This window comes from Coloeus monedula (assembly GCF_965178545.1).
Source record: "Coloeus monedula genome assembly, chromosome: 2".
NCBI classification, from domain to species: Eukaryota; Metazoa; Chordata; class Aves; order Passeriformes; family Corvidae; genus Coloeus; species Coloeus monedula.
In genome coordinates, this window is record NC_138782.1 from 53,313,513 (window position 1) to 53,338,201 (window position 24,689).

General features: G+C 40.1%; 1 protein-coding gene across 2 annotated transcripts in view; it reads left to right on the plus strand.

Annotated features, from left to right (window-relative positions):
- Nucleotides 1–342: 342 nt before the first annotated feature.
- The window catches only part of EPM2A (EPM2A glucan phosphatase, laforin), a 43,030-nt gene continuing 18,683 nt past the window's right edge, over nt 343–24,689 (plus strand). Inside the window, exons 1-2 of one of the 2 annotated variants that reach the window (XM_082277130.1) lie at nt 343–757; nt 19,075–19,249. In XM_082277130.1, coding sequence (XP_082133256.1) covers nt 496–757; nt 19,075–19,249 — 437 coding nt within the window. In that variant the 5' untranslated portion in view covers nt 343–495. Of the gene's footprint in view, nt 758–1,061; nt 1,130–19,074; nt 19,250–24,689 lie in introns of those variants that run through there. The other variant, XM_082277131.1, reaches the window with a different exon arrangement.

Consider the following 24,689-nt stretch of genomic DNA (forward strand, 5'->3'; position numbering starts at 1 on the left):
TGTAGCTGCACGTATGGCAATTTTTAATGATGTGTTTGCTGCGCTAAATTAAGCCTGGGCTCTTCAGAGTAATTGCAGTGGCTTCCTTTAATGCAGCAATAATCCTTGTTAAAGTCAGCATACGTGATGCGTAGCCTTTGGCAACCAGGAGAGCCAGTGTTTAGCTGCAGGGAGGATTTTCCATCCCAGTCCGCACTTTAGGAGGCAATCGGGGGTCGGTGTTGTTTGAACTCCCAGCCGGTACTTTCGGTGGGGGAGTCCTCTCGGCTACGTGCGTGCGGCAGCCAAGGGCCCGACACAACCGCACCGGGAACAAGCCCGCCCGAAGGAGCCGCTGCCCGGACCCCGCCGAGCCAAGGGGCAGGGGCGGTGTCCGGCCCCCGGCCCCGGCGGAAGGGCGGGCCCTGGCGGCCTCCCAGCGGCGGCCCCGTTCCCGGCCGTCCTGCAGCAATACCAGAACTCTTCATTAAACCACATTCTCTGTGCGGCAGTAAAATGCTGTTCCGCTTCGGCGTGGTGCTGCCCGCCCGGGTGACGGAGGGCGGCGCGGAGCTGCTGGTGGCCGGGTCGCGGCCGGAGCTGGGCGAGTGGGACCCGCGGCGCGCCGTGCCCATGAGGCGGGCACGGCCGAGCGCCCCGCTGCCCGCCCAGGAGCCCGCGCTGTGGCTGGCGGAGGTGGCGGTGCCGGACGAGGACGCCGCCAGCCCCTTCTGGTACAAGTTCCTGCGGCGGGAGGGCGGCCACTTCCTCTGGGAAGGTAACGGAGGTTGGAACCCCCTCGCCGCCCCTCCCGCCCTCGTCGCTGCCCGGCCGCGAGAACGTGTCCGCCCGCCGGCCCTGCTGGGAGGGGCGGAGCGGCGCTGCGAGCGCTTCTCCTTGGGGGATGGCTTTGGCTGCAGCCCGCTCCGGCAGCTCCGCCTGGTTCCTGCCGGGGCCGGGAGGGTGTCCCGGTCGGCCGAGCCGTGCCTGAGCCGGGTGCTGCCGATGCTCCGGCAGAGCGGCGGCCTGAGCTGTGCTTGCAGGTGGAGCCGCTCAGGCTGTCGTGGCGTGACGTGAGTTCTTGCAAACAAAAACATTTTTTAACCGCGTGATGGAGGCGGGTGAATGCAGAAGGAAGCTACCCTTCTAGGTTGGTAAAAGTTGTTTGAAACGGTTTCATTATTTTTTTTCCCCCTTATTTTAGGCATCCATTGTCATCATGTTTTGGTTTTTTTCTTCCTCCAGAAGTAGAGAATTCAGGATCTTATGCACTATGGTGTGGGTTGTTATTTTATGTCACTAGGTGAAATGTCATGATGGCATTTTCAGGCTGGTAAATTTTACTATTGTGATTTCTTAAAGAAAAACCCAGGGAGAAATTCAGTTACAGCTTTTCCAATCTTCTTGCTCTTTCAGTAGTACTTCCTCCGTGTTTTTCTCTTGCTATGTGTTGTCAAGCGTTGAGTAACTCTAGTCAGTTTCCATGTGCTGTTCTAGTATGTTTAAGTATCTTAAATACAAGACAATTGTCTGCTGAGTCAAATAAAGCTCTAAATATACCTCTTGTTACTGAGGAATGGATCTGACCTAATGAAAGGAAGAAGATCACTAGGTAATTTGTGAGGGGTTTTTTTTAACTCAGCTTTACAATCCATGTACCAAAATAACCCATTGTAGAGCAGTTATTCTTCACCCATTTTAAGAATACATACCACACTTCTGAGCTGCCTTTCTGTCGTGTAAACTAAAACATGCATGTTGTCATAACTGTTGCATTTTTTTGTTCTTCTTTATGCTAATAAAAGACAACATGTTAATGCTACATTCACAGACATTTACATCATGAAGGACTAAGTACATCATGCAGTAGTAATTGTTTTATTTAGCAGCTAAAACAAATAGTATATTCTGACTGGTTTAACCATGTTTTTCTTTTCCAGAATTGCAGGACAAGTGAATTTATGGGATAAAAATCTTTACATCTGTCCAAGAAAGGAGAATTGGGTCTCTTTTGAAGGTGCCAAGTTGTATATAATAAGACAATGATACTGGTATATAAAGCTGTCCTCACCACGCAGAATATAGAAATAATAATAGAATTAGAAGTAATTAGAATTCTAGAGAAATAATAGAGAATAACTACAGAGAATCAGCAATTGTAAGGTTGATGGTTACTGTCTGGTTTGGAAGTAGTGGTAGGTCAAATTGTTGTCTGTTCCAGGGAGCACATTTAGGAAATGCAGACAGAGTAATAAACATACTGTGTTTTGGCAGATTTGCAGTTTTAGGATTAACCCGTGTGGCATTTTGTTCTTGTCATTGTGAATGCTCAGGGTTTTGAGCTCATTGCTTAGCTGGAATGATAGATATCAAATGGGCATATCATCCAAATGCAGAAGAGTTTTGTAATTAGTCACTCATATCATCAATTTTTTCCTAAATTGATATTTACAGGAAAGAACAAATTTTCTTAAACCTTGAACATTTATTGTTCTTCATGTATTACAAGAAGGGAGCCTGTTTGAACCATGAACCCTGATTTAACTGCTTTGTTAAACCACTGTTGGATACACTGAAGTAGACAAGGTACAAGTACCATGGTGACTATAATGACAATCAAAACATACATGCCCGATTTCAAAAGCTCTCTCCATAATGGAGCGAGGCTCAACCAATCAAACAGATCATCCAATCATGATGCCCTTTCAACTCTGAATTTGATGAAACCTTCTTCTAATTGTTTTTCAACCAGAAATGCAGCCTTTGTGGTCCTCTGGAGGGCCCTTTGCAGAAAGGAGAACAGACACGGCACAAGGAAGAAAATGAGAAGGATAACAATTATAATTAGACCTCCCATTTTTATGAGATCTTTGATCCATTTAGTAATTTGCTAGTTACCAGACAGATCATTAAACCAACCAGACTCATTTTCTTCTCTTAATTTTGAAAGACCTATTTGCAGTTCTTTGATATCAGCAAAGACTGACTCAAGAGTGGTCAGAAAGATTCATGCAACACATTAAAAAAAAAAAGCATGTGTGAGGATCGAACTCACGACCTTTAGATTATGAGACTGAGGTGAAATGGCACCAAGATGTCGCATTTTTGTACAATGCATGATTTGGAGTAACATCTGTGATTTTGTTTTTATTCTGTTTTGACTCAGGAGAATCAAATATTATGTAAAAATCCATTTTTACTGAGCCAAGAATTTCCAATTCTTGAGGTTCATAGGATGTCTCAGGGAGAAATTTAGTCCAGACACCCCATTCCTCTGTGGGATTCATGAGGAATCGTGAACGATCTGAAGAGACATTTTTTGGTATTGGCCAATTGTCTACCAGTAAACCAGCCAAGCAGATTGAGGATGGCTTTTCTGGACTTGAGTAAGTCAAACAAATGGTATCCAGGCCTGAGGCATTGGCTAAGGTCACCCAAACACTGGTTTTTGATTGACTCGTGGGCAGGATCGCGTTACTTAAGGCAAACAATGAAGTAATAAGGCACAAGTATGATATCTGATTTAGTTTCTTACTTCTCTTTGGTTTCTTTCCTCAGTCTTGTTCTGGGACAAGCCAAGCGTAAGGCACAAAAGTTACTTCTTTTGCATTGAATTCTGCAAATTTGGACCTCTTTAAATTCTCTCTAAAGTTCTCTCCAATTACTATGGAGACGAGGACTATTTCCTTCCTTGTGACCCAATATAATTAAAATTTCAGTGGCCTTACACTTCTTATGTAATTCTCAATCATAACACGATCCACACCACGCACTTGTCAACAAGGCTTTACAATACCAACATTATTATACTGGCACAAAACCCAAGGTTCACAGCTTCTGCATGTGGTATAAAAGATGTTTATCATCAGCTGTGGTCTTTCTGCAATTCATGTCTGCGTGCTTGCTTCTTTGCTTCTGGGGGTGTCTGAGTATTCCTGTGCTTTGTAGGGCTTCACATTTTTTGAAGGAATCCACTTTGGACCAGCACCTGTAGAGACACAAGTGTACCCTTTGCCCCAGGTTATTAGTGGGAATGGGCCTTCAATTTTCCCTGTCTCTGGATTTCTGATGAAAACTAAAGGGTTTTCCTTTAACTTTGCTTGTGTGGTGTTGGAAAAATGTCTGATTATTGGCCGATTTGGTTCTGCAAAAGAGCTGTTCAAAACATTTAAAACATATAGCGCTTTATTCAAGTGCATTTGAGGCGTAGCCTCTACCTTCCCCCTCTTTTTGTTTATCCAAAAGGGATTTTAAGGTGTGGTGTGTTCTTTCAATGATTGCTTGCCCTGTAGGAGAATGAGGAATACTGAAGGAGTGATGCACACCCTAATTAATTAAGAATTTATGTGGCTCTTTTGCTATGTAAGATGGACCACTGTCTGTTTTTATTTCTTGAGGCACACCTAATGATGCAAATGCTTGCAGAAAATGCTGACGTGCATGTTTCGCTGTTTCTCCTGTGTGCAAGGAGGCAAAAAGCGCATTGGAAAATGTATCCACTGCCAGATGAATATTTTTATATTTTCCAAAAAATGGCTATTTGGTGATAACTGTTTGACACTCTGTCATGAGCCTCTTGAGCCTCAGGAGTAAGAATCCTGGGAGACGTGATATCCCAGTCTCCTCTTAGCAAGTGAAAAACTGGAGCAAGTTCATCATTGGTGATCCCCAAAATTGCCCTGATTCAATTGATTTCTCCCAAGAGCTGCTGTAGATCCTGCAGGTTGTTGACACAGGTTCTGAGTTGTATCTTCTGTGGCTTGATGTTGTGTCCTCGTATCTCATTGATGTTGTTGTGTCTTCTTGGGCTTGTCTGCCCAGTTGGTAAAGCTAGGTGTATCTTCTGAAGAATTACTTGGATTGTTGTTTGAAAATACTCCTAAATTAGGAGAAAATGTGACTAATTCTCTGTTTGTATTGTGTAGATTGTTTGTATTTCGTAGATTTATGCCTTGTAAAGATGCTTTTCCTTTTGGCTTCAAAGCTGCATTCATGCTTTCTTCCCTTGTGCAGAAATCTGGTTGTGTTTGTGTCTGTTTATCATATATATTTGAGGGTGCAACAGTAGAAGCAGCCACAGGTGGCATTGCAGCTGGAGGATGAACAGTTTGTTAGCTACAAGATGGCCCAGGCAGAAGTACGTAGGCATTGTTTATGGACGTGACCTGGGGTGGCACCATTTTGTACAGTGGAAGTAAGCTGGGTGCGCCATTTTGCGAAAGGAAAAATCCCATGCTCACCGCCGCGGTGGGGGGATTCTATAGGATTTTGCATAAAAGCAGGCAACGGGGGGGGACCACACACCGCAGTGACGGGTAAAGTATCACATTATTCTTCTCTCTCACTTGTCTGGGGCAGCTTTTGTTGTTTTGACTGCTCCAGTCATGGGTCGGTCCGTGCCACGGTTTGTGAATTGACCAGGGACGAACCCGGGCTTCCCTGCACTCCCTCAGATGTTATCTGCTTTGCTTTTGCCGTATCTTCTGCGCTGGTAATTGTGTTTAGCATTCCGGGCAGCTCGCAATCCGTTACAAACTCCTTCTGTTCTGGAGTTTTAGCTGCCGCCACGTGAGGAGGAGGCAGGGCTCCTTCCAGAGGCTCCGCGTGAGCCGTGTCACTGTGAGAAGCTGCTGGCATCTCGCTGCGCTGTTCTGTCTGATTTTTGCTTGCCATAACTTCGTATACAACTCTGCAAATGGGAAGAAGCCTTGCAGCGCGACCATTTCCAAGAGAGGTTGTATTATATTGTCTTAGATGTACAGAATCCCGGAGATAATGAGATCTCTTAATTGTTCTTTCAGGAGAGCTGTAGAGTGTTCTCTTACCATAGATTCTAACTTACTAAGTATGTCTCTCTGCGATATTGACATAACATTTCCCATTATGAATTAAGATTAACCCTGAAGCATATAAATCATACCTGACTGTGATGTCAGAAGTCTTCTTCAGTGCCTGTGTTCTGGGTCTGTTCAGCAGTCCAGTTCTGGTTCCTTTCACCAGCCTTTAGGGTTTTTGAGCTCCTTTTTCCCCAGAGAATATTCTTCTTCCTTTTCCTCTTCCAGCTCTAAGCTGCTTTTTCTTCTTTTCTCTCGTTTTCTTCAGGGAGTCCAAACTCAGAGTCCTCACACACGGGCACCAATTGTTGATTTTCCCCATTTCTTTTCTTTTCTTCGTTGCCTCTGTTTCACGAGTTCTTTTGCTCAGAGTTCGGATTGAAACGCAGAAGACAGGGAGTTGTTCTTTGGACTTAGATGTTTATTATTTTCTTACTATGGTACAACTGCACAGGATGTGCTTCTTAGTTAACAAGGTGGAAAATGGCCCCGAGTTCTAACTTCCAAGGCCATTTAAAGTCCATACTATCCAATTATGGAATGCCAACTAATTTATTTTTACTTATAACCCAGTAACCATTTATGATCCACACTGTGGGTTTTTTTCACCAATACCAAACTTCCCAGATTTGTGGAGAGGAAGGAGGAAAGAAGAACAAACCCACACCCAAAATCCTCCATCTTGTTACACATATATGTATCGCTATATCCCATAAACCTAAATTTTCTAAACCCAGGGTTTCAACAGGAGCCTAAGGATATTTTCGTATCCAATAATTGAGCAATCTTGCAGTTCTTTTTTATCTAATTTGTTTTAACGTTTTTTGGGTTTTGTTTTTTCTAATTCTTGATCAATGAAAGTTTTGGCTGTCATCGGTTTATTCTTATAAAAATCACAATTTGAAAAGACAACTTCCTTTTTTAAGAAAAGAACTTTTTTTGTGTGCTAAACAAATGGTGTGCATTGTCTCTTTAGTATCCTGTGTGTTTAGAATTAAAATGTGCTTTGGGAAACATTTAGCACTTGCAGAACATCTGCAGTTTTGAAGATGTGGTTATGAGGGATAGAGGAAAGTGCAGAATGATACTTGTTCTAAGTTTATGAGTTGAGGCATTCATCTGTAACCAGAGAAATTCTACTCCAGTTATGGATGTCAGGTCTTTATGTATACTGGATGTTGAAATCATGTGTTGTATTTAAGAAAATTACTTCAATTTTTTTATTAAGGCATGTATGTGTGTGAGAATTCTACTGGCAGTGCATATTGTTTTTATAATAGTACAGTACTTACTGTATCATATATTTTGAGTACAAATTGCAGCCATTCCAGTGCTGTGGGGAGACTGAAAGATAAAGTGAGGGTAATTATTTCTGTGGGCTGGAAGGGTCAAAGTCACAGGCCAGTGTTCTGTGGCTCTTGGTAGGAAGCTTTCAGGCAAGGCTTGGCCTGTGCAAGATTTGCTGGGTTGTTGCTTGTGCCTGGAGAGAACAAGTTCCCCTCCCTAGCAGGAGGAGGTGGGAGAGGACACTCCCCTGTGCTCCTGAAGGATCAGATACTTACCTCTGCTGTCCCAGGGAGATGTTGCTGGACTGTACCCAGGACTTGTCACTTAAAGCCTTTGAGCATTTCTGGCTCGGATCATGTGAGCTGTGTGGAGTACTTGTTTACCTACTGTGAAAGCTGAAGCCTGCTATCCAGGAGGGTTTGTGATATGCTGTGGTATCTGTGGAAGCAGGTTGGTTATGTTGAGGTTTAGAATTTGGGAGCAGGTTTAGAAAAGAAACCCCTAAATTCATGTATATACCTTTTTTCCCCTGACTGTACCTGTGTCTGTCTGTGTGCTTTGGTTTTGATGGTGATTCTTCTAAACTGGACACAATGTCTCTCAGCTTGGAAACTAAAAGTATTTTGTGCCAACTGTCAAAATTAAATAAATGCAAGATGAAACTTATACTTGAATTTGGTTTTGTGAGTTTATGATGGAACACTCATCTGTGCCTTTATCCCCTTACTTTCGTCTAAGTAAACTGTAGGTACTAATCAAGAAACATGCTCTGTAAAAGGACAGATAATTTACTAGGGTTATGCCCCAAACTGTATTTTGAAATGATGAAATACTATCTGCTGACACTTTATATTTTTGAGAAGGAAAAAAATAAATTATATAAAACCCATATACTTGTATTGTGAAATGCTGATTCATTGTTGCCCAGAGAAGTTCTGGATTCCCCTTCCTTGAAGTGTTCAACACCAGGTTAGATGGGGCCCTGAGCAATCTGGTTTAGTGAAAAGTGTCCCTGCATGGGGAGGAAGTGGGGGGCTTGAAACTGGATGATCTTTAAGGCCCCTTCCAACCCAAACCATTCTGTGATTCTGTGAGTTTCATGTAGATGTTAGTTTGGTGTAGATGGAGCTTGCTTGAAGCTTGACAGATACAGTATGGCCAGTGAAAGCTCAAAAGCAGGATCAGCCTATATTCTAGTAATTTGTTCAGGTGAGCAGAGCCTTAATCCTTCCAAAAAAACCCCATCTCTGGTTTTGGGAAGGGGGAGGAGAGAAAAGGAGGTGTCTTGTTGGCAAGACAAAACAAGCAGTACAATAGAGTCAGTTTAGAAACAGTTATGTTATTCAGCCTGTGGTATGTTGGCCTTCCAACATTTCCAGCTCCTGTGAGCTTGTTCATATAAACCTGAAGATCAGTACATTTATCAAGTAATAAAGATTTACATATTGTTGTAATAACAGTCAGTGAAAATATCAGAAGTAAATTCTCGTAATAGGTTTCAAGGGTTGAGCACCCGATTGGTTGAAAACATCAGTGGTAGTTAAACACATTAAAATTTCATTTTTAAAGTGTGTTGAAACTTCAAGCAATCTGACTTCTTGGCTTCAGCTCTTTGAAAAAAACAGGTACAATTTCTTAAATTAAAGGAGGAGATTCTTGCAAGGCTGTATTAGAAGGTAAGGCCTCGTTGCTGTTTGCAATGGAGATACTGTAACAGAACGAAAAATACTTGGTGCTAAGCCTTAGCAGGATACACAGATATTCTGTTGAGGCCATTCTAAGAAGTACAGTTGGATACAGTGCTAATTTCTGTAACTGAGATCCATTTTTTGTTTCTTTTTCTTTCTCCAAAGCTAATCTACAGATCCCCAAAACAGGTAACAGTTCCATTATTAAAAACAAACAACCAAAACCAAACAAAAAAATCCAGCAAACTCTGAAGAGTTACATTTCTTCATCTCTCTTTTAATGCAGGTATTTCATGTAGTGCTGTTCCCACTGGGTGGTGCCATATTCCCTGTGTATAGCCAGTGGCTGCCTAGTGTCTTGCAGCTGCTTGCAAGTTTCATGAGTATTTAAGTGTAATCTGTTCTGGTTTTGAAAGTAATCCAGTTTTACTTATTTTGCCTATCCCAGTCTTGTTCTGAAGTAGGTGGTAACTAGAAATGAACATAAAGCACAGTTGGGTGTTGATAGTTGAATAATTGTGCATCATAGACATTTTGTTCCTGCAAAGCTGTTATTTTCTGGACAGTGCTAGATACCTTAACACCTTTCAGATGCAATGAAATTTAATGAGTACAAGTGGGTTACTTTGAATTCTACAACCCAATACCTCTTTAAGGAACTGAAAGAAATTGGTTACGAAGTGCAGTAGCTCCTGGTGTTCTGTTCTTCAGCCCCCCTCAAGACATAGGCATAGCATGCATTTTGGTGCAATTAAGTGGTAGCAAGTTTCTCATTACTTTCTATCTGCTTATCAGCATTAGTCAGCTTATACTGAGCAGACAGCCAGACATCAATAAAACAATGCAGAGTTGCCTATGTGAAACTGCAAAATTAGAAGAATAAAAATAAATACATATACTTGCATTCCTCTGGATTTGGCAGGTATGTATCTTTTCCTACCCAGAGAGATAATCAGAGGCCAGTTCTAATTGCTGTGAGAGTCTAATTAAAGCCCTTGTGGTTATAATGGCAAATTTACAATAAATGCATTGCTTATGCAAATCCTGTATTTACCATTTTTCCTGTCCCTCACTTCCAAGTGATGGTAGCGTGCAGTAGAGCTCAACAACATATTTTCAATGGCAGGAAACACAGAGAAGTGGTAAGTAACTGGGATGATACTCTGGTTAAGGTATTGCCATGGTTGCTGTTTTGATGTGGCTTGTTTCCTGCCTGTTCTTCTTCTGGTATGATAAAAAGTAGCAATCAGTAGTAGACAGTACAGTAGAGAGTGTCAAAGCAAATGGGTATTATTATTAAAGACAGTATTAGTTTATAATTTTGTTGCTATCAGCCATTATTCTCTCATCTGTATTTCCTTTAGTCTTATTTCTACCATCTGTCAGAAAAGAAACTGTCTTTTACATGAGATAGATTTCCTTTTAGTTGCTTTTCTCTGACTTCATCTTTAAACCAGGCATTTGGTTAAAATCTCTTAGTACAGTAGAAGTTCCCACTGAGAAACACCTGTGCCTGAGCAGACCTAGAGAGAGAAATAAAACATGTTTTTGAAAGTTGCCTTTGAAAAATCAAATTTTCTTATATCTGATTAAAAAAAAGAAAAAGAAAAAAAGCCTTGGTGATTAACAGCTTTGAGTGCTGAGAATGGCTTTCTTGTAAACCATTTAGTTCTAATTCTGGCATAATTTCAAAATATAGTTCCATAAAATAATTTCTTAGGCTATAAGAATAGACTAAAAATTCTCAAATTCAGCCTGAATTTTAATTGAATTAAAACTTATTTCCATGGTTCTATGTATCAGCTCTACCAAAAGGAAAGTTGAAACAGTCTGCTTTAAGTCTGGTAAAATATAAATATGTGGTATATTATGCAAGTGGTTTTCTGCTTTTTGGGTATCTCTTTCGGGCTTGCAAATGCAAGGAAACATTTCTGAAAATCAAACCAGTTATGAAGGAGTTACTGAACTAGGTGTGGCAAATTAACAGTTTTGTCTTATATTAATGCTAGGTGTTTTAAGTAATCCAATAAATTGATCTACCATTTACAGAATCTAAGGGGAAGATGATTTACTGACTGTAGAAAAAAACAGCATTAAAAATCAAAGTATGCTTTTCTTAGGCATGCAGGTAAGGTTTTGTACATGGCATACAGAATTAGAGCTATTTGGCAGAGCTGTGAAAACAAAGGGCTGCTACTGAGGGCTTTGCTGAGACTTGAGGAAGGTGGGTGGGACTCCTGAGCCTGTGGCAGGCTCAAACTCTCCAAAACTTGACCTCGCGCAGTTCCAGTGAGGGGAATCCAGCCTCCCCTACTTCTGTTTTTTAATGATCAATAGCAATTCAGCCTTGGCAAGATTGAGACAGATGCTATTTCAAAACATCAGAGATTGAATTTTTTTCACTTTTGTGACAGGATCTGGTGTGAAGGGTAAGTAGATTTGAATATTGTGAGTGTACTGAAGGAAGTTCAGTTAGAGTTGATGTGTGGTAACAATGCTGTGCAGTGGTACATTCAGATAACTGAGAACTGTATCCAAAATAGGATTTGAGACTTTTCTTCATTGTAATGTTGGTATAAAAGGTAAGGAAGCTGGCAAAAACTTAAACCTTTTAAATGCTTTCTTTTGGAGATTATTTTTGGTATGTTTTCTTTACTTCCTGTTCTGTTTTTTTTTTTTTTAAGAAGTCTTTTATTCCATGCTCTGTTTCTCTGTCCCCAGAGTGCTTATTATAATTAAACTCTTCCAGGGGAATTTCTAAGCATGCACTTAAGGTACTCATTTACCTTGTTAAAGGACCTCATTTGATACAGCAAATGGAATTACTTAAAATATTTAGACATAGTTAAAATTTTGAATTGACACTTTGTCATAGGTTAGCAAGCATAGTCCCAGAAGTGATGTTCTTGCAAAGGGGTGCTTACATCTTCCTCTATGACCTGACAGAACCTATCAGCTGGCCAGTTTGAATATGGACAAGTCTTTAAGCAACTTAAAGTTGTGACCGCCTCTGTGATCCACACTTAAGAATAGACAAGCCCCCCCCCAAGCTCTCTCTCGTTTCCGGCGCTGGCACAGGTGGCTGCGGGCCCCGTGTGGGGGCCAGCGGGCCCGGCCAGGCCCTGCTCGGGCCAGGCTGGGCCGGGCCACGGCCATCCTGGAGCCATGGACCTGTTCCACCCGCGGAACCCTCCCCACAGCCCTGCTGTGGGCAGACGGCCGGCTTGGCTCCCCCCACCTCCAGTGCAGCCAAGATTCAGCCAAAAGCTGCACCGCTGTCCAGCAGAGATCATGTGACCAACAGCGATAAGTGGAATTCCAGCTGCAAGGCCTAGGTGAGATTAACCCTTTTAGTGCTATGAAGAGCTAAAAACCTGAGGGAAGAGAAAGAGGAGATGCTTAAAGCTGAAATTCTGTTGTAAAGCTATGATATATCAGAGTACCCATTGTAATTTCATGAAGATATGGGGGGGTGGAGCGTTTAACTTGTACTTGTGAGCAAAAGCACCTGCGCTGAGATAGGCAGATGCTGACGCAGCTGTAATTTCATGAGAAGTTTGGACAGGGAGAGATGGAAGCGATGAGGACTTTTGCTCCAAACGGGAAAGGAGAAAACCTCAGTTCCTAGAGATGCTCCCAGAAATAGTCCTAAAGATGAAGATGAGGAAGACCCTTTGCTCCCAGGGAAGGAGAAGGGCCTCTGTTCTTAGAGATGAAATGCTCCCAGAGATGGGTGAAGAGAACTTTTGTTTCTGAACGGCTCAACCTTAAAATTGTACCCCAAAAAACTTCAAGAGTGGACCCTCAAAAGTAGTTGTGGGAAAAGCTGCAAGTCGGGGAAGGGACTCACATGCGAGCAGAGAGACTCCTCTTCCTAAATGGACTGAACAAAGTTATTTGGAAGTGGGTGGCTGTCTCGTTGTGATAATGTTTTCATAGCATGGGCAAGAGAGACTCCTCTTCCTAAATGGACTGAACAAGGTTATTATGGAAGTGGTAAACAGACTGAACATCTCAAGGGTTGTCTTTTTATATTGTCACTTGGAGAAGGGAGAAAGGTGGGGGGAGGAGGAGAGTTCTGAAGGTGTGGTATGATTTTTTTTTCTTTTAGGTCTGTTAATAAACTTCTTTATATTCTTTCAAGATTGGTGCCTGCTTTGCATTTCTCCTAATTCTTATCTCACAGAAGGTAAACAGTAATGAGTATTTTAGACCAAACCACTACACTAAATTGGTGTTTCCGCCCGGTTACAAACCCAACCCGCTACACACTTAAAATGTGTTTGTTCACGCAAAATTTATGACAAAGATTATAGGAGTTAGTCTTTGCTCTAACTGATTTGTGAGTAGGCAATCTGAAAATTGCCTGGCTGCTTGTGGTTTGGGTTGGTTTGTTGCTGTTGAAGCTAATGTGTGTGTGTCTAAGGTTATCTCAGTAGCCCTGTGGTTTTTAAAGAGGTAGCAGTGAACTGAGAAACGCCCTTACCTTACTGGGGTTTGGAGGCTTGGAAATTGCATATCAGTGTTTTAAGGTCAGGCTAAGGCACGGATGACATACCCAGCACCTTTATGGCTGCTCTTGTGCCCTGGAGTTCCTGCATACGTCTCCTTACGCAACACAGAACAGAAAAAACTAAAACTTAGAGCAAGGTGTGCAACAACCTCGTAGCTGAAAGAGCAGTGGCTGAGCAGAGCCTTTGCTGCAAAGAGCTCTGCAGAGACAGTGGGAGAGGCAGTCTTATTTTTTTCATTTTTTCATGTGGTTCACCCTTAATGGTGATGAGAAATTTCATTGACCCAGATTTTGTTTATTATGTTTTAAGATCAAGCTGGTAATTTCTCCACTGTGACTCTTTTGTGCAATCTGTGTGCAGTTCTCTGCTGTGTCAAGATGTGTCTGTGCTGTTGGCAGACTGTTGGATTATACTTCTTTCACCCCTGCAGTACAGCTGTAAAAAAATAGTAACTGCAGGTTTTTCTTTGTGTTTTGTTGTTGTGCCTCACTAGATTGAATTTCAGAACATCCTCTTCTAGTCTCTGCTTACCTTCTTCCAATCTAGATCTTTGCATGTCTTCTATTACTTATTGTATCTTCATCTGATTTTCACAGAATTGATCAGGCTGGAAGGGACCACAGTGGGTCATCTGATCCAACCTCCTGCTCAAGGAGGATCAAAACAAAGCTTTCCTTTGCTTCATTCTGGTCTCCTTCTTTTGCCAGTGCCATTTATCAGTTATGTGGAGATCTTCGGTTTTATTCTTTTGTTTAGTTATTTGTACAGCCACTTCATACACTACTTTGATCATCCTTCATATGCATTAAACAAGGAGCCATAAACTGCAGTCATGCAGATTTTGAAAGAGCCCTCTGTGAGGCTTGAGCTGTCAGTGGGGCTGGTTGGTTGCTTTGCTCTCCAGCAGTTCCCTACATCAGTGGTTTCCACCACACAATCATCTGCAGTACAGAGCAACAAGGGCAAAAGCAATGAAAAACTTCATAGTTTATTGCCTAGAAACTTATCTTAATCTCTTTCTCTTTCAGATAAATGTTTTTGCTGTGAAGAATCACAGAGATGGGTTTTTAATAAAAAAAAAATGGGGACCTAAATAAATGAAAAAAAGTGCTATCCTAGAAGTTAAACTAGGACCTGTATATTCTAATAAACTCTTCCAAAATTATTTTCTTCTTCAATTAGGAAAGCCAACATGATCAATTAATGGGAAGATTAGTACTATTCAAATACGTAACTTATCCTTTTTTATGATTGAATTTTAAATGTTTTCAGATGATTGTGTATTTGCTTCCCAACAATATGTTTTGCCACTTTGAATATGAATAAAAACAAGATGAAAAAAACTACTGATACAGAAATGGGCTTAGTTGTAAAACTATGTATTTGCTGTTGTGTGAGCCCTTTCTCAAAGGACATTTGTGTTTGTTTTCTGCAAAGATGAGCAGGTGAATGGAAAACATTTGATGTTCTTGGCTTTACTATAGTCTCTAAGAACAGAAAAGTTGAAATACTTTATAAATTGCATTGTTGTCTAATGGTATCCAAAATATTATGGAATTTCTGTGACAAACTGGGCTAGCAGAAGCATGATGTGAACTGATACAACAACTTTTTCTTTTTTTGAAACTTTTAAAATGCATCTTGTGAAGCAAACTGTGGTGAGAAGCACTTGTGTAATCACGTGGATATTATCTGGGTAGTGAAACCTGATCTTTTTTGGTAATTGCAGGTTTTCATAACTCCCTTAAGAAGTGTAGTGAATTCAGCTTTCTGAACACAGTGCACTTTGATCATACCATCCCCTAAATTAGTATTTCTTGAAGATGGTAGCACTCCTTCCTGTATGAAACTATATCGCATGTGAATATATGTGTATGTGTTGAAAATAGGTTGATATACATTCTGTTGCACAGATGTCTTATTTCAGTAGGAAAGTTGTTTAATTCACAGATCAGTATATAACATAAGGAGTAGTAAAGAGCTAGGCAATTCTCATGAAATATGATTTGAATGCAAACTGTTATTGTTTACCTGATTATTAAAGGCAAATCAGAACTATACCTTTGAGATTCAGGTTTGACTGTAGGCCTCAGTGGGAAGGTTGAGGCTGTTCGGTGCAGAAAAATAAACGGTGATAAGTACTGATTACAGAAGAAAGCATTTCAGAATGAGATTTGACCAAACCTGTTTGAGGGAACAAATAAAACAAATTGCTCTTGGCAACTTGCTCTTGGCCCCATTTCCATATGCGATTGTAGGCTATTTAAGGGAATTAATGATGGTGAAGGTGGTAAGGTTACAAGGCAAAAAGGTTGCAGCTTTTTAAGAACGTAGAGAGAAGGAAGAAGGTCATAGAAAAGGAAGGAAGGCAAAAAAGAGACAAGAAATAAAGCTGGAGGAGGAGGATGAACTGCAAAACTGGCAGATGGCAGAAGTGCGTGCATCTCAAGCAGCAGCAGTTGGAAATGGGGCAGTAGAAAGCACATGGTGGGTACCTGAGTACAAGGAAACACGAGGCTGGGAGTAGTAAAAAAGCCAGAGATCCTGAGACCATGGTTCAAAACTGCCAGGGTGAAGTGAGGGCTGGCGACTCTGGGGACTGCAGGGACACCCCACGGGACTGGCAGTCAGGAACAGACAGCTTGGGGGCATGAGGGCAGCCCAAGCCCTGAGCATCGGGTGGGGACCGGCTGAGGCTGGGACAGGACATGGGCCCCTGGGCATGTGGGGGTTAGGATCAGAGACAGCCTTATGATGGCAGGACATGGCCACGGTGATGTGCGTTGCTACAGACAGTTGTTGGAGGGTAGAATGGGGAAGGCAAGATACGGTGTTTGTGGTTGTATTTTGCTGAATGCATGAAGTCAGTTAAATGTCATAAACATCCATAGATTTTGTTATGCTGTTGTATGTGTTGATTTATGCTGTTGTCTTCTCATATTATTTAAAAGTGGTAAGAATATATAAACAATTGGAAATGTGAAATAAAAATACAGTGATAAGATTTGTAGCTTCTGAAACTATGTACTGATCTTGCTTACCTTATTTATAATCAAAATAGTCAAAAACTATATGATGCATAATTGTTCAGCAGTGTGAAAGAGAAGATAGATTTCTGCCTAGTATTTTACTTTTTATTTTGGTAAATAGTAATATTTCACAATTATGATAAAATGGGCTGCATGTCATTTGGAAATAAGGAGATGGTTTGGGCTTTCCTCTTAAATGTTATTCTTACTCTATAATCATTGCATTAATATATCTCCCAAAATGCTCTTGTTCTAGCAAATTTCCGTAACTGTGGTGCTTCAAAACTGGTCATGCATTTACGTGCAATGTGAAATTGAAGATACTCCTTTGGGCATAATTTTGCTCAGAAATGTTTTAACATCATTAATAATGTGTAAGTGTAACAGGCTTAAGCAAGCCATAGACTAGGTCACTTCTGATCTGCACAATAGTAATTCCTGCATGGCAATTAGTATTACAATAAGTATGTAAAAATGGTGGTGAGGGGTGAATATACATGTACTGTATTTTTGGAAGCTAGATAACCTTTTGATTGATGACACGACCCATGTCAATTCAAGTAGCTTACTCTGGCATGGTATTACAAACCGGTTTTCAGACTAAAGCTCACACTACTGCTGTAAGAGAAGAAGAAGAGGTAATGAATATTAGTGGAAAATCATAAGAAAAAGAGTCTTAAACTAGGCCGTTTAAGGTAGTTGTGATCGTTCATCATTGCAATTGTGATCATCTCTCTGTGGGTCACCTTGAGCAACTTCTACTGTGTATGAACAGACTCTTGAAGTGTGACATGTGCATTTGAAGACAACAAAGTGAGTGTTTATTGGTCAGCAAACATTAAAGACAAATAGGCTTTCATGAACTCTTTGGCTAGATATTCCTATGTGTCTGGTCTGCAACAGGAATTTGAAGAGTCTTTGCTGGCCAGGCAGCTGTGAATTGTCAAGAATGAGACTAGTCTTGATGTTAATTAAAAATTAACAACTGTTTTATCAAAAGAATAATTTTGAAAAAATTAATTAAAGCTAAAATAATTCGGTCTGGGAAAATCCACTAGTAAGGCAACCCAAGTAAAAATCCCAAAACCCGGGTCCACAGCGATTAGAGACCTTTAGGCCTAACTGGCACAAGGCCCCAGTGCAGGAAGCCTGCAATGCCGGGTTAACTTTGGCTAGTCCAAAGTTAGATAATTAAAATGGTCTCTCTGGGAGATAGAGGCCTGAGTCACCAGCGTTGAGCTTCGCCCACAGCTAATCTGAGGAAAAAAGCGAGCTCCAGTGCTGTGCACTGAGTTTTATAGTGTCCATGCTCCGCCCAGGTCTGCCCACAATCCAGCCCCCATGGTCTGGAGCGATTGGTGGAGTCTTGAAGTGAGGTCATCTGATCCTGCCAATGGCTGGCTGTCGTCTGGGGTAAAGTTTAGGGATGATGTCACTTGCTTGAAAGGCGGGAAAATGTCCTCATTGAAATTCATGTTGCCGTGGAGCTGAGTTGCCGGTTAATGGACAGGAGACTAAAAACAGCTTTTGACAGTTAAAGGTCTGCTCTTGGAGCTGGCCCTGGAAAATTGTAGATCTTAAGGAAATTAACAAAAACATTAAACTGCACTACAAACACTTCAAAAAAACCCCAGCTTTTAAAACAGAACAATCAAGAAACATTTTAAGGAACTTTTTAAACAGAACTATAAACACTTTAAGGAACTTTTAAAACATACTAATTAACTTGGATAACTTGGGTATGTGCAGGAAACAATACATTTGTAAGGTTAAAGCTTAAGGAAGGGATTAAACTTATTTTATTAATTATTATAAATATTTGATTAACAGGGATTTTTAACTAGGAACTGTGTGATTAAGTGATTCTGAGAATTAACTCAATAACTAACAGTTTGATGGGCATTTTTAGTATGTAAAGACTTAATTTGGCAATTGAAACATTTAATATGCAAAATGTAAAACTAGGACATTTAACATCTTATCATGCAAAATCAGGGCACTTAACATACAAAGGCCAATTTGGTGGATTTCATATATAACAAATGAAATGGAAGAGGGCCACCCTTCTTTGCTCCTTTAAAAAAGTCTGCATTGTTTCTAGGTTGCTGTCTGCCACCTGCTTTGGGCGTTGATGCCTTTCCACATTGTTGTTTTCCTCTTGAATCCTTAAGCTGGTAGCAAATCCTGTGTCACCAGTCCTAACTCTATTTGTGGTTTTACCTTTCTGATCATGCATTGCTGTCCTCTGAATTTTCTCTGAGGTCTTTCCCATATCTTGGCAACTTCCTTAGAAGTCAGCCTGAACCAAGGTGAGGCTGCCGTGGCATGTCTGAGCCACAGGAAGATTGACCCCCTAGAGAGAGGTCACAGAGCCAGCATGTTAAACATTGAGGTCACATACTATGAGACATCAAATGAGGAACTTAAATGACATTAATTATTCCTTAAATTTTAAGTGATTCAGGAATCTTTAATATTGGGGGGGGGGGGCTAAGATAAATAACTAAATTAAAAAACATTTCTAATAATGATATGCAAAATTTTATTTTAATGCTGAGCATTTGCTTTGTGGCAGTGCTTCTGTTGCCACTATTTCAGTTGTTAATAATGTGTTACGAGAAATGCAGTTTGAAGAGGCAGGAAACACTACTCGAGGCCTTGGAGGCTCAGTTCAAATCTCCCAGCAATTTTTTTAAAGACTGTCCAGATACACAGCCTGCAATTGTCCTTTCTTCTGTTCTAGGTAGTGGGCCCCATCATGATCGAAGTTGTGTTTACAACCACAGTGACATAGTAGATGGAGTGTACTGCCTCCCGATAGCACACTGGATTGAAGTCTCTGGACATACTGATGAGATGAAGCACACAACCGATTTCTATTTTAATATTGCAGGACATCAAGCTATCCATTACTCCAGGTAAAAGAAATGTGCAAAGCTTGGCTGGTGTCAAATGTTACAAACAGAAAATCTAAACTGGCATGTCAGAAAACTGCATTTGAAGTAGTGAATGCTTGTTTGTGTGTAACAGTAAACTTTAACAAAGATTCAGCACCTCTTTGCAATTAGATGTCAGTTTAGCAGATCCTAAGTTCAAGGATACCTGTACCCTGTAGAGGTGTGTTATGTTGCATCATATCTGAAAAAGTTTTGTGGCAATTTATGGACAGTCATTTTCAAATGCTTGTCTATATACACAAGTAAAATTGCAAATATGTTATGTGTTTGGTTTGGGATGATTTTACTGAAGAATGTGTCCTGGGAAACAAAAAGAATATATTCCAGCACCAGAACTTAAGGGTGATATGTTGTTGCTCATGTGTGGCAACAACTGCAATTAGTGACAGCCGCTGTAGATGACTTCTGCTTCTGGACATGTATTTAACAAAATACTAAAACTTAGACAAGTCTTAAAATGTTAGTATTTCGTAGTGTTCACTTGAGTCCACTGTCCCACCAGTGAATCATCCTGGCTTGAACTAGGAGACAGTAAAGATCAAGGAGAGCACCCACCCTTTAGGGCTACAGATGCAGTGCAGGCTGTGTTTAGAGCAGCAGCCTGAGCACTGGTGGTTAACAAAGTGGCACTGAGGAATGTGGGATCCTTTGTAGCTTTTTTCCCCTTCTCCAGTCAATGGATACAGCCACAGGTTTGTAGATTGATAATAGTTGTGTGAATGCTGACAGTCCCGATATGCCACGTGCATTACAGAGCAGTTAGTTATCCCAAAGGGATATGTATTTTTTTAAGAAAACACACCACCTTGTCCTTTCATTAGGCCTTAGCATTGCTTTGTGTCAATTTCTCCAGACCACTGTATCAGCTACCCCAACCTCACCATCTTGTCTCTTCTTTGTGCTCTTTGTCTCCACCCTCTCACAGGGTGAGGGAAGGAGAATTCTCTCTTCGCTAGACTTGCAGCATGTGAGGGAAAGATTTCTTCCCCTTGATATATTTTGGAATAGCATGGACTCATAAACACTGGCAGGCATATGTAGGTATTTGTGGGACCTTTACCCTGAGACCCCCTTAAGTAATATACTGTGCCTGATAGACTGTAGTGTTATGTGGATCTTAAACATCTGTTTCCAACATCCTATCAGAGTAAAGATCTTGTTTATTCCGAAGCACAGATTTGTCAATCCCAAATAATCTTTGCTTGGCAGAGAAATTTTTTGAGAAAGAACAGCTGTCAGAAAGCGAATATCTAAGTACCAAAGGCTAACTTATCTTCCTTTCCAGAGGCAGCAGTGATCCATTTAATACTGCCTTATCTGCATGACTATGTGTTTCAAAGATTAGGTAAAAAGCTGCAGATTCTGCTAGAGAATATTTGAAAAAAATTTTCTGAGCTGTGTAGTCTTTTGCAGATGAGGATCTTCTCCTTCATTCCATTCTCATACACATGTACCTTCATTGAAAGGCAACCTTATATTTACATCTCAGTAATTCTTATCTCATTTCTTTGAGCTATATTAAGTAAGCATACTCTGTAACAGTCCTGTCGCATAATTACTTCTAATACTTTGAAGATATGCAGCCTTAAATGTTTTCTTAATTATTAACAGTTGGGGGCAGATTCACCATTCTGCTGGTTATAATAAAGCAGCCCAAAAATACTAGCTATTTTAGATTCTTTTTTTGTTGTTGGCAGAGCAGCTGAAGTGAGCTGATGAAAATGCCTTTATTTTGCTATGGATTTATTGATTCAGAGGAGTACTATGAATATTAATCGAATAAAAAATAAAAAAAACCCATATGTATATACCCCCAATCCTCCCCAAAGCAAAAAAAAAAAAAAAAAAAAAAAAAACCAAAACGAAACAAACCAAAAAAAACCAACCAAACCCAAAAATCTTAACCAAAAAAAACCCAAACAAGAAAACCCCAAACAGAAGCAAAAAGCCAGTCTCTCTGCCTGTACAGTTAAATCTCAGCGTATGATCAGATCATGGTTTTCCAGCTATGATTACATTTTTCCATGCTGTAATGAAGGCAGCAGTGCTGTGGGGAGCGTAATGACCACAAATTCTGAGTCCTGTCACCACTTGTAGGATCTTTACAGAGTGGTGGAGGTTGGAAAGAAGTGATTTATCAATGAAAACTTTTGATGTGAGCCCCTCTTCTGTTGCTCCACTTAATAGGGTTGCCGTGTGTGAATTAATGAGAAAGGAAGGTTTTCCTATGTCAAAGGGGCTTCCCACATGAGCCCTGGGACTGATTTTACTTGTCCTCTGTTGAATCACAATTAGAAACAGTTCCTCTGAGCTTTGCTGCCATCTTGCTTCTTCATAAAACATGAGCTTCTGCTTTAAATGGGCTGCTGCAGGATGAAAATGGCCTGCTTCTGGCTGGGGCTAAAACCAATTTTGCATTATGCTGAGGCTGATGACAATGCTCTGAGGAAACAGATTTTTGTTATTTGATAGAGATGTATCACTCATAAGTCAGTGAACTTACATTTAAACTTATATTTAGAGAACTCATTTTGTGTTGGTCATTCAGGTAGGAGAGTATATAATGCGGTTTTTAAGCACAGCAGGATTTGGACTAATTTCTTGTAAATGTCAAATGGAGCTTTCCTACAGCTAGAATCATGAGTGATACCTCCATGGCATTAATATTCACTTGGTTTCAACATGTAATAAACACCTGTAACCAAAATCTGACTCAGAAAAAAAAATAACAGTCAGTTTCTCTTTTGTGTTAGATATTACTGCAATAAGATGGCTTCAAATTGCAGGAGAGTTCACTTAGGATGCAGTAATTTTCTAAAGTAAATTAGAGTTATTGTAATCTCCTCTGGGAAAAGATGACTTCAGAAAATTTGTGAATCTGGGCCATATTATCTCTGTTTCAGTTCCGTCTGTGAAAGGTGGAAGTTCCTAATTTGTGGATGTAGTATACCGTATTATTTATATAAAAACATCTGCATTTCTCAGAAGAAAGGCATTACATAAGAGCAAGAGAGGGAGTGACACCTGAAATTACAAAATCCTTAAATAGTATGTTGAAGACAGTGATGCTTGATGGCAGAATTAGGTGCTATGGAAATGAATATGTCTGATAGGAAAAGCCATCTAGTTAGTTTCCTATTTTCCCATTGATTTTAGGTGTGTGCTTTGTGTGAATCATATTTCTCAAATCTGACAAAGGAAAGTAATTTTTACATGCTTTGCATATAAAATGCAGATAAACTGGGATCTGTAAGTGAATTCCTTAGACAACGATAGCTAATCTGTAACTGAGGTATTGTATGGGTGCTAAACATTTTGGAGGAAAATACACAATTAGCAATCCACAATCAGGGGAATCACTACATGAGAGTAGGCATGGGTTCTGACGACAATTTTTTGAGGTACAGGTTTCTTTAGTAGCTTTTTTGCATTGTATATATATATGTAGGCCATCAAATACTGATATTTCATGTTCATGTTTATGGAGTGATTGGGAAGTCGACAAACATGTTGCTCTCATCAGTGTTTATGTCCCTAATTTTTTTCTCTAAGACAAAGTTAAGGTAACGGTGAAAGAACATTGACTCCCATGCTTGGAAATACTATTTTTGTTTCTCAATGATCACAAATGAAACACAATTTATGATGTAGTATTTACAAATGCTTTGTGGCTTGTTGGTAAGAAAGTTTCCTTCAACACTGCCAGTAATATTGGTTATAACCTAAGTTAGGTGTTAAGTGGGAATGATCAGGAGAGTCACATAAAATGTGTGTTCCTGCTTTGTACTAAATGTTCATGAAGACAGGTGAGTGAATGAAGAATAATCCAAAATGGACAAAATGGAGATGCTTCTTGTTTACCTTTTGGAGGCACTAGAGCAGTATTTTGCTGATGGAGCACAGAATTTCTTCCTATGGAAAAAATGAGCATTTACTTGATTGATATGCATTTTTAATTGGGGTGGAAAACAAGAACCTGGTTGAGTATATTTGGTTCAGTATGAAATTAGAATTACCTTTGAAAAAAGTACAAGAGAGAGCACATTTTTTTTTTATTTTTTTAGTCTTTAATTTCTCTGACTGGTTGTAATTCATTCACAAAATAAAATACCTTTCTGTTTTAAATATAATTCTGAACTAATTTTTTTATTACTGAATTATAAAAGAGGCTTTAAAGAGTAAGCTGTCACAAAAACCCCCTAGAGTGCAGTGACCTATGCTACTGTAATAGAAAGCTGCACTGATATTTTGTGCCTACATTATCAATTAAGAGATGATGATGTCTACAGAGATTACCATAATTAACATTAAAAGCTGAGCTAGCTGTCCCCTGTGCCTAAAGAATGCTTGTGATATTAGAGAAAAGAATAAGAAATAATGAGCTCTGGAACAAACTTCATTGATTGTCTTCTAGTGAAATAGTCCTGATCAAAAGGACTTAACATCAATAAGAGTTCAGCCTTTGATTTCACTACTTGAGGCTCTAACTGTAAAGTTATCTGGTTGTTTTATACATTAAGTAATGAAAATATTCTAAGGCACATTTTGTGATATGTTTATCCCATAAACTAGGATATCTGACTACTCCTTTGGATATTGTTTTATTGTACTGAGCTATAGTCTGAAACTAATCTAAATTAGAACCATTGTTTACTTACCAGTGGGAATTGCCTTTTATAGAATGATTTAAAGGTTAATTCTACTTTTTGTCCTTTGTGAATCTTAATTTTTTTTCTACATCACCCCTCACTGGAGCTGTGAAATGCTTTTACTAGCCACTGTTGTGAAGAAAATGGGTTTCAAATCAGTGTAAGAAGTGACATTTAGGCAATTTTTTATTTAAGTTCTTGAAAATTAAGAGGGAGTGTGAGGAAATAGGAGCAAGAGTGAGAAGAAAAATTATGAGGCTAGAATTGATTCAGTTTTTAGTCCTTATTTGTTTTCATTTATTTGATTTGAGTGATCTCTATATTGGGTAACAAATGCATTTTTCTTCCACATTTGTTGTCGATCCATACAAAAAGCTTCTCCTTTTGTCAACTCCTCACACTGTGCCCTACATAACAAAGGCTAAAACCAGGAAAAATGATTCTATTTTTCCAAGTTTTGTGATCTTGCATGGGCAGGATGGCACCCAGCTGGGATAGCCCAAGCCACGCTATTGATGAGTTAACTACAAATCCCAGTCTTGTGAAATGTGAACTGAAGTAGAGTTAGGATATGCCAGCAGTGCAGTCATATGCCGTGAAGTTGAATACTGTGGATGAACTAGATGGCAGGAACTTGCTTTTCCATTATTTTGTTTTTCTGGGTATTAGCAAATAGGTTTTGCCAGCACAGCTCTGGCTCTCTTGCTGTGACCTACGGCCTGAGCACCCAAAAGGAACTTGACATGGAAGCT